Source organism: Ovis aries, chromosome 24 (genome assembly GCF_016772045.2).
Source record: "Ovis aries strain OAR_USU_Benz2616 breed Rambouillet chromosome 24, ARS-UI_Ramb_v3.0, whole genome shotgun sequence".
In the NCBI taxonomy this organism is placed as follows: Eukaryota; Metazoa; Chordata; class Mammalia; order Artiodactyla; family Bovidae; genus Ovis; species Ovis aries.
In genome coordinates this window covers 28645872-28660551 of record NC_056077.1, presented here as the reverse complement: position 1 = coordinate 28660551, position 14680 = coordinate 28645872, and the positions used below count along the sequence as shown (strand labels likewise).

Below are 14680 nucleotides of genomic sequence, written 5' to 3'. Positions count from 1 at the left end.
TTCTAGGATCTTACTATCTAATGTAAGAGACAGAGAATTTAAGAAGTTAAGAAACATTAAAAACTGCAAAGTGTGATAAGATATTGTGAATGAGGTTGGCAGAAAGGGCATCAGGGGAAGTCTCTCTGAAATTAGACTTTATGGAGACCAGACAATTGAGAAGGAAACAAAAGAACAGGATTCTGAGACAAAAGGATGGTAGTGGGTCTCTCTGAAATAAATTACAGCAAAAACTCCACTCAGAATATCTGAAATACAGGAACTGAAGAAACTTTGGTTTATTAGATCATCTGATACGTCTTATTGCTTCTCTAAAATCACAGCAATGAAAACATGTAAACTAGCAGAGTGCTTCACATTTAAAGCTTTTATTTTGAAAAATAAAATACAAAAGTCATCAAATTGTAAATGTATGTGGTAATTCCTCAACTTCTCAGAAACAATACAATGAGTTATTTAAATAATTAAGATATGTAACATTATCCACATCAAACATTTCAACAGGCACAAGTGTTCTACAAAACATTAGAACATGTACAGACAACCTAGTCCAAGATGAAACTGCCCAATTTTGCTTACAGGATCCCATTTTTAAACCCTCCCCTTGAAAACAAAGTTTGGAATCTGGTAAGAAAAGATGAGGGCCAGAGCAGTTTTAACAGAAAGCACACATCCCCGCTGGGTTCCTTCTCCACAGGGCTGTGTGTGTAATTAGGATCGAGAGCGCTGTACATGGGAGGCAGGTCACTCAGGAGGGTCCCAACGTGTGCTGATATCCCACTCTCTCAGGGGAAGGAGACTGGCAAATAAGCAGGAGATGTAGGCATGGTACATACACTCCACTGATCTCAGCAGGGGACAGCCAGTCCTGGAGATTTCTCTGTGGCCAAAAAGGCAGCAGTCTTCCCTAGGGCAGACAAACAGAATGCATCAGAGGTGCGTACTCTAACCTCACTTTGTTCTTCTCTGCACGACACCACTTCCTTTCCAGCTGTGAGCCCAGCACAGCAGGGGAGACAAGCAGGGGGATGGACCATTGAGAACAGCTGCTTCAGAAGGACTACTGGAGAGGCACACTCTCCCTCAGTCTGGGATGCTTTTAGATGCCTGCCAGGAGCTTTGATATGCAAAACAAAAGGATGGAAGCCAAAGCAAGGACTGCTCCTGCCCATTTCCAAATGACTGCAACCGTCGTCTGCAATTGAAGCAACTCTGAGGGCATTTGACAGGGATGTCAAATGTCCAGGGGTTGAATGCTGACTGTTTAATATCAAAAGGTGGATACTGAGGTTCTTTAAAGCAAACTTTAGGAAATACAGTGACTGCTGTTCATACACCAAAGGGATCCCAAAGACAAGACAAAAGACTATGATTTGTCTTGAGATACTTTGGTGTCTACCTAGCTTCTCCTGAGTTCTTCTCTCATCGCATGGGGGCCACTACAGGCCTCGACAAGCAAACAAGGATGTATTGCTGCTGTAGTGGCAACTCAAAGCTGGAGTCATCTGTCCTGTAAAACAGCTTGTCAATAATGCATCCCTGTATGAATGTTTCCAGGAAGGAATTCATCGAATACTTTTTTTTTTTTGGCTGTACTGGGTCTTAGTTGTCGCACGTGGGATCTTTAGTTATAGCATTTGAACTTTTGAACTCAGTGGTGGCATGTGGGATCTAGTTCCCTGACCAGGGACTGAACCTGGGCCCCCTGCATCGGGAGCATGGAGTCTTAGCCACTGGACCACCAGAGAAGACTCTCATCTATACTTTTGAAAATATTTTGAATAAACAAAATTACAAGGCCTGATAACTGCTGTTATACCTGTATGCCCACTGAGTTTAAGTCTATACATTTTGCTCCTTAGCAAAAGACAATCATAAATCCTAAGACCTATGAATAGTATTAATTCACTGTCATTGGTAATTTTGACATGGTATAGCAGTGTTCACTTTTTTCTATCTGTAATCTATTAATACACAGCACATCATAAAAGTTTTATTCAGACTGAATTTTCAATCTCAGTTTTCTCATCAGCAGAACAGAAAAAATACCACCTACTTGCCAGATTTGAATGAAATCATTCATATATATGTGTGTGTGTATATATATGAATAATTCATAGATCTTAAAGATATCATTTATCATATATTATTCATATACTATATATATGTGATGCTTGGTATTTCATGCCTGGTATGGAGTACACAGTCAATACATGGCTATTATATAAAGTAAAAATAGAATAGCAAACAAAACTATGATAAAAATCAGATTTTAATGAAAGCTTTTCAAGTTCCAAATGGTTGTAATGGTCCCCAACCTTTTTGGCACCAGGGACCTCAACAAGCAAACAAGGGACCGGTTTCATGGAAGATAATTTATCAATGGACCAGGGGTAGGGGGACGTTCGAGATGATTCAAGCACATTACATTTATTGTGCACTTCATTTCTATTATTATTGCATCAGCTCCATCTCAGAGCATCAGGCATTAGATCCCAGAGGCTGGGGACCCCTGGTCTACAACATAACCACATTATTCAGACCAAAATGGAATCTTAAAATCTGGGAGAGTGGTGTGAGGTCTGAACAGCCACGTCAGGAGGTCTAAGTTCAGAATCAGCTTTGCCACTGGAATCCAAGACATGTACCTGATGATCACTCAGACAGAAAGGGGGCCAAGAAGGCCTGCCCCACACTGTAGCCCTCAACTACAAGACAGCATGGCTTATAAACATATAACACCTTAATGCATTAACATCAGCAAGGACAGACTTGAAAAACCAACCAAGCAAAAGTATTAGCGCAAAAATGTTGGCACATGCCGCACAAAGAGGAAGCAGCATGGGTGGCGAAAGAATCCCTGGCTGGACGTCAGAAGATGGCGCTCATTACTACTGGGTTCTTCCAACCTGTGATGTGACCGTGACCGATAAACTGGTCTCTCCAGGATCAGTTTCCTTATCAGCAAACAGGTGGTTGAGGGTGTTTCTTTCAGCTAAAATATTTTACCATTTAACACCCCTCCTCATACTGAAAATAACAACTGAGTGCTTACCGTGTGTCAGGCTTCTGGCAGACATTATTATGGCTCATTCTACCAATCTCTTATTTACACTGTCCTCACTTTACAGATGAAGAAACTAAGACACAGAGAAGTTAAGTAGTCTGCTCAATGCCAAACACAGTCAAGATTCCAATCCAGGTGAACTGACTCCAGAGCTGTGCTCCCCACCCCACCGCGCTGCCTCCTACAAGAGTGAAACCCAAAGGTCCAGGCCAGCAGTGTCCCCAACCTCACCTCATGTATGTAAGAGGTTCCTGGCTCTGCTACTCCACTTGCTCAGACTGTGGAAGGAAGCAAAAGATGTTTTAAAGTCGGTCAGCATGAGAAGTGACTGCTCTTATTGAAATATCAGATGTAGCCTGCAGGCTCTGATTAGACTTCCTATTGAATTCTGTCTGCTACTGCTGACAGTAAAGAAGACTGGCTTTTGTCTCTGGTTCTTAGTAGGGAGACTAAATCCTAGGAATTTTCTAGGTAACATGAATGTCTTTGTTATTTATGAGCCCCTTAGATTATACCTGAGTATCTGCTAAGAAATAAGATGACTCAGTATGAGGGCTGATCACAAGGAAGACCAACCTGTGATTTGAGGGCTGGGGCCCTGACCCAGCCCAGCTTCTGGGTAGGGGACTTTGGGGATTGAGTTCAATTCTACCACAGTGAGTCAGTCAATCACGCCTATGTAATTAGACTTCAATAAAAACTCTGGATGCTGAAGTTCAGTGGAGCACCCTGGTTGGTGAACACATGGATGTGCTGTGAGGGAGACGTACCCGCCCACCTCGGAGAAGGGCACAGAAGCTCTGAGTTTGAGACTCTCCCAGACCTTGTCTTATGTGTTTCTTCATTGGGTTGGTCTTGACTTGTTTCCTTTATAAACTATAATCTTGCTTTTTGTTGTTGTTGTTTTCCCACACTGCAAGGCTTGTGTAATCTTAGTTCCCAGATCAGGGATCGAACCCAGGTCCCTGGCAGTGGAATCGTTGAGTCCTAACCACTGGACTGCCAGGGAATTCCCAGAACTGTAATCTTAAGTACAGTGCTTTCTTGAGTTCTGTGAGAATTCTAACGAAAGATCAGATGTGAGATTCTGTGGGCTTCAGTTTTCTCTTTATTAGGAGTTAAATCAAAGCCTTTTATAGGCTCTTTTTCTAAGTACCTATGTGATGCATTAAATGAAACTAACCTGAACAGAGGGCTTGAAGTGCCTATATTAAGCCTTTTACTCTATTTTTTGTTATCTTTTCTTTATTACAGAAATTCTCTATATTGATGAATCTTCTGTTTCAAAATTTTCTCCTACTTAAGGTGTACTTTTTTATATGATGCTTTCTAATAAGTAAACATTCTCAATTTTAATGTAATCCAACTTATCCATTTTAAAATTAATGATTAGTATTTTTTATAATGTTTAAGAAATCTTTGCCTCTTAAGGTCATAAAGATATTCTCTATTGCCTCCTAAACACTTTATTATTTTGCCTTTCACATTGAGTTCTATAATAAACCTGGAAAGGATTTTTATGTATGCTGTGAATCAGGGCTGTCCCATTAATTTCAGTCTTAAAGTCCCTTTCTTGACTCCTTCAGATTTATTATGCAAAACAGCCTGTGGATTGGACATTTCTTTAAGACTGCCTCTTGGATTATTCTCCTGCTCCAGCTGCCATAGCCTGTAAGTGACCACTTGTTCATGAATTCATCCAGGTTTCTGGTGCATCTTGCCCAGCCAAGGCTCAGGGCCCCTGTGCCCCCTTGTTTGCAAAAGTTGATCGGAGTCTTGAAGACACATTCCAATTTCTCACACATAAAAGTGATTCAGTAGACAGTTGCTGAATAAATGAATGGATGGATGGATTAAAATTAAATATATGTTAATGAGCATATACCATGAAAGTAGTTTAAAATACTCAAGTAATATGTATCAATTATTAATGGTTGTTTTAAGACAAGGATCTGAGAAGACAGAGTTTTTGACTTTGGTTGAGATACAGCTACTCTTAGAGAAAAGCCTGTTTACTCTAGTCTTGCTTCAGGCAACACAACTTCATACAGTCTGTGAGGTTCCCCTCAACAATCCAGATCTGGAACACTTTTAGCGACTGAATTCAGTGCTGGGTCCTCATTTCCTATTAACAAGCTAATTGCTGTTAGCAGCAACCTGGAAGCGACATGCATTATCACCATGCTGGACAGGGACATCTTCTCTTGGCTCAGGCAATAGTCACTGACTTCTTCCTACGACTACACAGGAACGGCAGGAGATATGCTCTTGCAGGACACTCTGGGCTACTCTACATCTGTTGGCCATTGCATCACCTATTCCTCTTCAACTCAAGGAACAATATTGGAATTCAAGTAAGTGATAGTGGAACATGACAAGGAGACCTCTGGATCTGCTCTAATTTTTAAAAAAAGTAAAAGTTATAAGCTTTAAACTCACATCACCCACTCCCAGCTTGGTGAACTTGGTAGCTGAGGGCCAATGGCTGTGTGTAAAATGTACTCATAAGTCTTCTAGGCTCCAAATGAGGAAAACCAAAAGGCAATGATGTACACATAATATGAACAAAGGGTGGCTGTACATTATTATTTCAAGTAAGGTATCAGAAGCCTGGAGAAGATTCACCAAGGCAGGTTCCTTATTTGTGCGATACTGTGAGGCTTGTGAGTGACCTCAAGCAATCAGATTTTAGTTATCAATAAAGTATTTCCCTAGCTTTGGAAGACACTGAGCACTCTGAAATTGAGACTATGTTAAATGATAAAATCAACAATTACCAGAAGCCAGTCTTTCTACCCCCAGCATATATCATTATCTCATTGAGAGGATGACTTCAATGCAAGAACCCATTTATTATTACACCAAGAGGAGGAAGCAGATACAGTACCTGAGGTTTTTCTTTAAGAAATTCAGGTAGCTGAAATTCTCCTTTATAGACCTAGAAAAAAAATAAAAGCCAAGTATAAATTTAAGGAAATAGGCACTGTCATCATCGCTTTGGGAAGCTTGCATTGCCTGATGGTGGGTGGGTTCACTGCTTCACTCTTGGTGAGTTTTGGAATAGGAAGGAAGTCTGTCAGTTCAAGAGCAGCCAGAGTTGAGGACTGAGTGAAATTTCTATTCACTCTGACCCCACCTGCTCTACTCTTGCCTAGGTGGTCCCAAATGTGGGCTGCCTGGGAGAAGGCTTAGAGTCTCTAAAGAAGAAAGAAAAGCATCCTAATATTCCAAGTTCCAATTATTTTATTAATAGCTGAGAAAGTAAGCCCTTGGCCATCTCTCTCCAGCATCCAGCAAAGAAGTCACACTATTTAGGAACAGGCTCCTCCTGATTTCCTTCTGAAATCTCCAGCTTTACTTTTCTTAACGTACCCAATATTCCCATAGTAATTTGAATATTAGGTGGTTCTTAAAATGATATATACTTTTAACCTCATGAAATCTTATAATTAAAAACTTGCACTTTTCAATATGTAAAGTTATGTTTCTAAAAGCAGCCACAATTAGGGAATAGTTTTTAAAAAGATGTGTAGGATCTTTACATAGGAAACCATAAAATATTATTGAGAGAAATCAAAGACCAGATAGACACACCACTTTCAGGGTTTGTAACATTCAATATAATAAAGCTGTCCATTCTCCTCACAGGATTTCCAATAAAAACTCTAGCATGCTTTTTGGGGGAAGAAAAAGGGGTAATTTCAAGCTGATTATAAAAGTTGTGTGGAAATGCATAGGGCCAAAAATTATCAAGGTAATCTTAAAAAAAACAAGGTGGAAGGACTTATTCCAAAATATATTAAGACATTATTGAAAGTGAAGTTGCTCAGTCGTGTCCAACTCTTTGCAACCTCATGGACTGTAGCCTACCAGGTTCCACCATCCATGGAATTTTCCAGGCAAGAATACTGGAGTGGGTTGCCATTTCCTTCTCCAGATCTTCCCAACCAAGGGATTGAACCCGGGTCTCCTGCATTGTAGGCAGACACTTCACCGTCTGAGCCACCAGGGAAGTTAAGACATTATTATTCAGCTATAATTAAGTTACATTAAACATACAAAAGAAGTGGGGAAAGTAGAAAAAGTAGAAGCAGTAAAAGTTTTTCTTTTCGTGGGCTCCAAAATCACTGCGGATGGTGACTGCAGCCATGAAATTAGAAGACATTTGCTTCTTGGAAGGAAAGCTCTGACAAACCAGACAGCATATTAAAAAGCAAAGACACAGTCAAAGCTATGGTTTTTCTAGTAGTAGTTATGTAGGGATGTGAGAGTTGTACCATAAAAAGGGTGAGTGCTAAAGAATTGATGTTTTTGAATTGTGGTACTAGAGAAGACTCTAGAGAGTCCCTTGGACTGCAAGGAGATCAAACCAGTCAATCATAAAGGAAATCAACTCTGAATCAGTGGAAAGACTAATGCTGGAACTGAAGCTCCAATACACTGGCCACCTGATGCAAAGAGTTGACTCACTGGAAAAGACCCTGATGCTGGGAAAGACTGAAGGCCAAAGAAGAGGGAGGCAGAGGATGAGATGGTTAGATAGCATCGCCAACTCAACAGACATGAACTTGAGCAAACTCCAGGTGATAGTGGAGGACAGGGAAGCCTGGTGTGCTGCAGTTCAGGGGGTTGAAAAGAGTTAGACACAACTTAGCAACTGAACAACAACAAAACATACAAAAAACACATACATACAAAAAACATAGCTATAATCAAGACAGTAAGGTTTTGGCACAAAGACTGACACATATATTAATGAAACAGAATGAAGAGTCCAGAAACAGACCCTCATTTACAGATAATTGGTTTATCACAAAGGTGGCCCTGCAGAGCAGTACAGTTAGAATGAATAAATAAATGTGTTTATGTATATAACGATATGCCATCCTGAAGTTTTATTTATTTATTTTTTCATCCTGAAGTTTTAGAAATGAACTAATGCTATACCAACAACCTAGATGAATCCAAATACATAATGATGAGACTCCAAAAAATAATATAACATATGTTTCCATTAAAATTTTGTTTATATTTATTTATTTGGCTGCACTGAGTCTTAGTTGTGTCATGCGGGATCTTTCAGTTGTGGGGCACGGATTCTCTAGATGTGGCATGCAGGCTTAGTTGCTCCAAGGCATGTGGGATCTTAGTTCCCCAACCAGGGATCAAACTCATGTCCCCTACATTGCAAGGCAGATTCTCAACCACTGAACCACCAGGCAAGTTTCTCCCTTAAAAATTTTTTAAGTTCAAAAATAGGCAAGGGAACTCTGATGTTAGAAACCAGGATAGTGTTTACTGTGGGGAAGAGTGGAGTGGTAGGGCTTGGGAAGAAGGATGAGAGAAGCTTGTAGGGTGCTGGTGAATCTTCTGTCTTGATATGGGTAGTGATTATAAACATGTGTGCATTTTGTGACTATTTACTGAGCTGTGGTTTGTATACTTTTCTATATGTATACTATACTTCAGAAAAAAAAAACAACTGAACAAATTAAGCCAATAGCTTAAGAATTTACTAGGCTTGCTCTTTCACACACACACAATTTATTTAAGTACAAAGATGTCTCTTTCAACACTGTCAACAACAGCAAAAAATTGGGAACTATTCATGTTAATCAAGTGAGGAAGGTTTCCATCAGCAACAGCTTTGATAAATGTTGAGAAACTACAGAAAGAAACTATGGATTGTTACTGAGAAGAGTCAGTGGGTAGCCGCCCCCTCGCCCCCCAAGCACAGAACAATCTTTTAAATGGTGAATACTAAAGCTTACTAACTTAAAGGGTTTCACTTGGGTATAAGCTGGCTTTCACTTCTAAAAGTAGCACTATTCCTTCTGAGACTCAGAGAATGAATGTACTTTTTTCCTGTCTCTTCCTCTGCAATTTCTAAAACCTAGTCTATTCTTTAGGGTCTCTGCTACAGTCCTAGGAAGCCTAAATTAAAGCACCGAGGAGACTTGCTATTTCTTTAGCAACGCATCACACTGGAAACTGAGGTGGGGGTGCAGGATAACAACGGTGCAGCTGTTGGGAAGGTCAAAAGCTGCCCCCACTCCTCCAAACAGCCCCAGGCCGCTGCAGAGCTAGCCTAGCTGCTCTCCAAAGAATCCACAGGTAAGAATCCTATTTGCTTTACCCCAGCCTCAGAGTCCAGAGATTGCTCCAGTTCTGTTCATTTCTCCCTAGTTTTACTGAGATACAACTGACATCTAACACTGTATTACTGCTCCAGCTTTCTGACATAGGAAGTGTCTGTATCACGCTAACTACCACGGTGCTTCTGTCTGCTATCTCTGGGGCAAGCAGACACTATATCAAAACAGAGGGTCAAGCTATCAGAATAGGCTTTTTGTTTTAGCTTTTTACCAGACTCTCAAGTCTTTCCTTCTCCCTCTATTCAGGGACCTGAGTCCGAAGCCCCCTTCTCCAAGCCCTGGGCATAAGCTGCTCAGACCTAGGGTCCTGTACCCTGGCTCCTTTATGAACCAAAACCAGTATCCTTGCCCCAGGACCCCTTCCACTGTTAGCGGGTTTGGTCCCTAACAAACTTCTTATATTCCTCACACCCTTTCAGGAACCGAGTCTTCTCTCTCTCAGCTTCTTCTGCTAGAATTCAAGTGGAAGGTGCAACACAAGCCCACCGCGTCAAACGGCTAGTCAGTGCAGCAGGAGGCTCAGAAGCCCCCAGCTCAGCACTCTCCCTTTATACTATGCTCTGCAGCTATTAGTATTAGAAAATTATTATCGTTAAATTCTTTCTTTTCTTTTTGGTTCGTTGTAAAAACCAGCAAGACATTACAGAAAATATGAGTGGGAACATTAAATATTATAAGTGTCTTCCAGGAATCAATAGTTTCAGAGAGGTAAGGCTTATATGAAGTGGGACAAAAATACACCAAAACCCTAAATATGTGATATCACAAATTTAATAAAAAAAAAAAAACAAAAAGGGGTCAGAAAGTTCCTAACTTCTGTCAGTACCATAGCTCCTAACTTTTGAAGCATTTTTTTCCCTAAAGGATAATGAGAAGAGACAGTTTTCCACTTATTTGTTGACTGAGCCTTTTGTTGTTGTTGTTTTTTTATATCTGTATCTGAACTTTCTATTGACCAAGCAGTTTCTATTTAGTGCAAGAAACCAAGTACAGAATCACTTATAAAAACAGCGAAGTTAGAAATGGAATTTCCTCTGGCTAAAGGAATAGTGTTTCTGGACATCCTACCCTCTGGTACTAATGAACTGAGGATTTTACTAGACAGAAATGAGCTAGGTACTCAGAATCTAAACGTTCCTAGAGAACCCTCCCACCTCAAGCTCTGCAAAACAAGGAAACAAAAGTAGGCTTCTGATTTAGAGGGTGCACTGGAAATAAAAATAATAACAGCAGCTAAATTTTATTTTCTCTGCATCAGGTTGGTGCTGAGCATGCGTTTCATGTTTCCCCTTATCAAATCCCACAGTCCTCTGAGGGAGGTATTATTCTCTTTTTACAGATGAAGTAACTGAGGCACAGAGACATAAATTTGTCCAGTGTAGTAAAATGGAAAGTTACTAAGTACCATGATTGAACTTCCGTTTTAAAAGGGTCACCCTAATTGCTCTGTTTGGTCTGCAGAGGATCAAGGACAGGGTGTGGAGCAACAGCAGTAATCTGGACAGGACAGGGAGGTGGTGGAGGTGGTGCACAGCAGTACCCTTGTGGATTTCTCCCCCCTAATTATATCTAGATTTCCTAATAGACTAGATGTGGAATGTGAAAGAGCAGAGGGACGTCAAGGATGACTCCAAAGTGTTTGGCTTAAGCAATTACCAACTGGAAATATGAAGTTGCCATCAACTCAGTTGGGAAAGGTTCTGGGATATAACAGATTTTGAGGGGTTCAATTTGGAAATGTTAAGCTTGAGCCATCTACTGGACAATACATGAAAATGTCAAGTAGTCAGAAATACAAATCTAGGATTCACGGAAGAGGTCTGTGCTGGGATACAGAAATTTGAGAAACATCAACTTATAGATGGTATTTAAAACTTGACACCTGATGAGATGACCTAGGTGCTCAGGGTAGAGACAGGGAGCAGATGACTTAAGACTGAGTCATGGGGGTATTCCAACATTAAGAGGTTGGGAAGAAGAGGGAGAACCAGCAAAGACTGAGAAGAGGCCACCAATGACAGAGAAGGAAAATTTTTAAAAGTGGTATCTAGAAGTCAGGTGACTCTGACTAACGTCAGATTCAAGTTTGTGGAGTGAGGTATAATCAACTCTATTACAAGCAAAGCCTTCAGTTGTGGATTACCTAGAATACAAAGCTAGAGAAGGGAAGAGAATTTATCTAAGCTGCCTGTGAACCTTCAAAAACCCAAGAAAGAAGAGGTTCTGAATACTGACTGAAGCAAGCAATGCATCTTCTTGTTATTTGTCCTCAGGCCACTTTCCATTTTCTTACAAGATTAATTAGAAGCTGACCAGCCATGCCCAATACCACTTCACCTGCTACCACAGCCTCACCTATAGTAACAGTTTACAATTAAGACGTAAACAAAAGTCTCCATGGAGCTAAAATGGATGTTATTAACATACCTGCAGACTGAAGATTGAGTCTTCTATTTAATCGAGTCTTTTAGGTCCCTTTTCCTTTATACACATTTTTAACCATCACAAGTTATTTGGTTTCAACCTATAGCAATCAGATACAGCGAACAGGAAGGTAATGGGCAAGTACTGATAACTGAGAAGTGACAAATGAAACAAAGGAAGACAAAGAAATTGTAAAAGGCAGACAGGAAGCCTTGAGTTCTTTAAGAAAGGGACCCACAGTTCTATATCCTATATAAAGAGAGGATGGGCATTTTCTAACACATATAGTAATTTCCTTTGGATGAAATAAAAATTCAAATTATGATCAATAATTTACTTAAGAAGGTAAAGAAATACATCATCAAAATGCAGAGGAATTCTACATCAAAATATTAAGGTTTGGTCCTAAACGAGACACATCTACCCAGAAACCTGACTTTCTAAAATGATGGGTTCCCCAAGGATTTCAGACAGTCAAGCGTCTACAATTTACAGGAAAAGGTGGCAGACATGTTATGAGGCCTAATTCTGAATCTGGCTTGATCTTATGGAGAATATGAAACTATTTCTAAATTATTTTCATGCTAAAAGTGTTTGTGGCCACATTCCCTGATGATCCCTGTGTCTGGTATTTAAGACCTGTGTAATTCCTTTCCTTTAAGTGTGAGTTGGATCTAGTGACTAGATTCTAACAACTAGAATATGGCAAAAGTGATGGAATGTTATTTCTGAGATTAGGTCACAAAAGTCTGTTTCTTCTGGCTTGGGTACCCAAGATGAACAATGACTTAATTCAAAACATTCTTTCAAAATAAAAAAATTTTAAACAACGTCCAGAAACACACACTAATGACCATACTACATGCACTGCAGATTTTAAAGTGCTGCTTTTGCTCACTGTTTTCTTCAAAGTGTGTGCATGTATGTACACACATGTGTATACATACACACATTCCAAGGGTTAAAAGATCAGTCTTATAACCTCTGGTTATGAATTCAAATTTCTCTGTAAGCTCAAATCTAATTTATTCCTCCTTTCTGCCTTCTTCCTTCTTTCCATCCTCTTTCCAAGAGCACTCAAGTGCACAGAACTGGATTACTTCTTAGTTTACGACAAACTTTCATCATTGGTCCAGGCATGGCCTGATATTTGTTTTGTTATGCAATTCACTATTTTTAATAATATAAAAAGCATTTCCCCTCGAGAAATAACAATAGTTTCACATGCAGAGAAAACACAACTCCGGCCAGATATGATAATACAGAAAGGAATCTAGATTTTGAAATTTACATCTTTAATCCCGCTGGGCTCTTCTGGCCCACTAGAGACTTATTATCGCTAAAATATAAACATGAAACAGCTGATAGCATGCATGTTTACATGTTCTCATTTGTCTTAAAAGTATTCTGGCAGCTTTGCAAACCTTAGACTGGGTTTCTGCAGCATTCAACAGTCGTGTGTTACAAACAATGGACAAGTGTTATTAATACATTCCCTATATCAAGAAGAAATATATTAATCAGTTCATAAGCATCATCTACCCTCCAAAAATGTTTTTAAGAAAAGGTGTATTGACTTTTGGGTGAAGCTGTACAAGATGGATTGGAATGTAAATTGAATTGGGAATGTGTAATAAATGTGACATAGGAACCTCTACAAGAAAGCAACATAAATACAGCAAACTTAGCATCAGGGTGTTGATTTCCAGGGGAGAAAAGTTTAATATGCAGGATGATTAAGAAACTGTATCAGTTTACTACAGGATACTTACCAGGCAAGAATACATCTCTATTCAAAGGTAAACATGTTGAACATAATTTTCAGTAACACTGAAGGACAGTTAATACACACAGGTACAGTCAATAATAATTTCATCAATTTCCTTTCACTGGGGTGCTTTTTCCTTCTTTTCTCAAACTAGGAACTTTTAACTTATCCTTTAAACATGACAATCCAGTAGAGCCAGTTCTGTGTTCACATAGCATCCCAAATGCCTTAAATTTATGGCAGTTATCATGTTGAACTACAGTTAGTTACACATCTATTTTCAGCATACTTCTTAAGGACAGGGACAGATCCTTAATTATCTGTATATCCTGGATGCAGGGATGAATGGACAGTTGGACAAAAAATAAATAAATGAAGAGATTCCTTCATAATGGTCTCCACTTTTACAGATGATGGACCAAGAATAGTTTCTGAGGCCAATTTACAGTACAGATTAAGCAGAGAAGCAGAAGAAGCAACTTCACTGGGCCCTCCCTGCTTGGAACCTACTGAACCTTGAGGGTTACATATGACATTATGTTATAGAATACTGTTAACTCATTCTATTCAATTCTACTTTTGGAAATAAATGAATTCAAGAATCAACCATTAAAAAGAATGAAATAATGCCACCTGCAGCAACATGGATGGACTGAGAGATTGTCATACTGAGCGAAATAAGTCAGACAGAGAAAGAGAAATATACATGATATACCATGTATAAGCAGAACAGAAAAAGAAATGCTACAAATGAACTTGCTTACAAAACAGAAACAGACTCACAGACTTACAGAATGAGTTTATGTTTATGGGTGGAGGGATAGTTAGGAAGTGTGGGATTGAGATATACACATTGCTGTATTTAAAATTAACCTTCTGTAATATTGCACAGGGAACTCTGTTCATTATTAGGTAACAACCTAAACCACTGGACCACCAGGAAGTCCCAGGAATTTCTATTCTTAAAAAGACAGCCTTAACGGAGAGAAAAGGCAAAGTGGGAGAACATATGTGAGATACATAAAAACATCACACATCAAAATACGCAGAGAATCTCTAAAAATCATTAAGGAAAAAGCAAATGATTTCATAGAAAATTGGGTAAGAGACTTGAAAAAAGCATTTCATAACATAGTTCAGTGGCAAATAGCATGAAAAAGGGTTTGCTCTCTTTAGTTATTAAGGAATACTCATTTTAACCATAATAAAACATCACTATGCTCCTATTAGACTAAAATTTTAAAAGATTGACTCTAATATTGATGA

The 14680-nt window shown here is 39.4% G+C and overlaps 1 protein-coding gene across 4 annotated transcripts in view; it reads right to left on the bottom strand.

Annotated features, from left to right (window-relative positions):
* Positions 1–352: 352 nt before the first annotated feature.
* The window catches only part of TPST1 (tyrosylprotein sulfotransferase 1), a 91388-nt gene continuing 77060 nt past the window's right edge, over positions 353–14680 (bottom strand). For 2 of the 4 annotated variants that reach the window (XM_015104193.4, XM_060405861.1), the window contains exons 4-6: positions 5955–6005; positions 3299–3345; positions 353–907 (exon numbers count right to left, since the gene is read on the bottom strand). In XM_015104193.4, the coding sequence (XP_014959679.1) occupies positions 3328–3345; positions 5955–6005 (69 nt within the window). In that variant the 3' untranslated portion in view covers positions 353–907; positions 3299–3327. Of the gene's footprint in view, positions 6006–14680 lie in introns of all 4 variants that reach the window. The other 2 variants (XM_060405859.1, XM_060405860.1) reach the window with 1 other exon arrangement.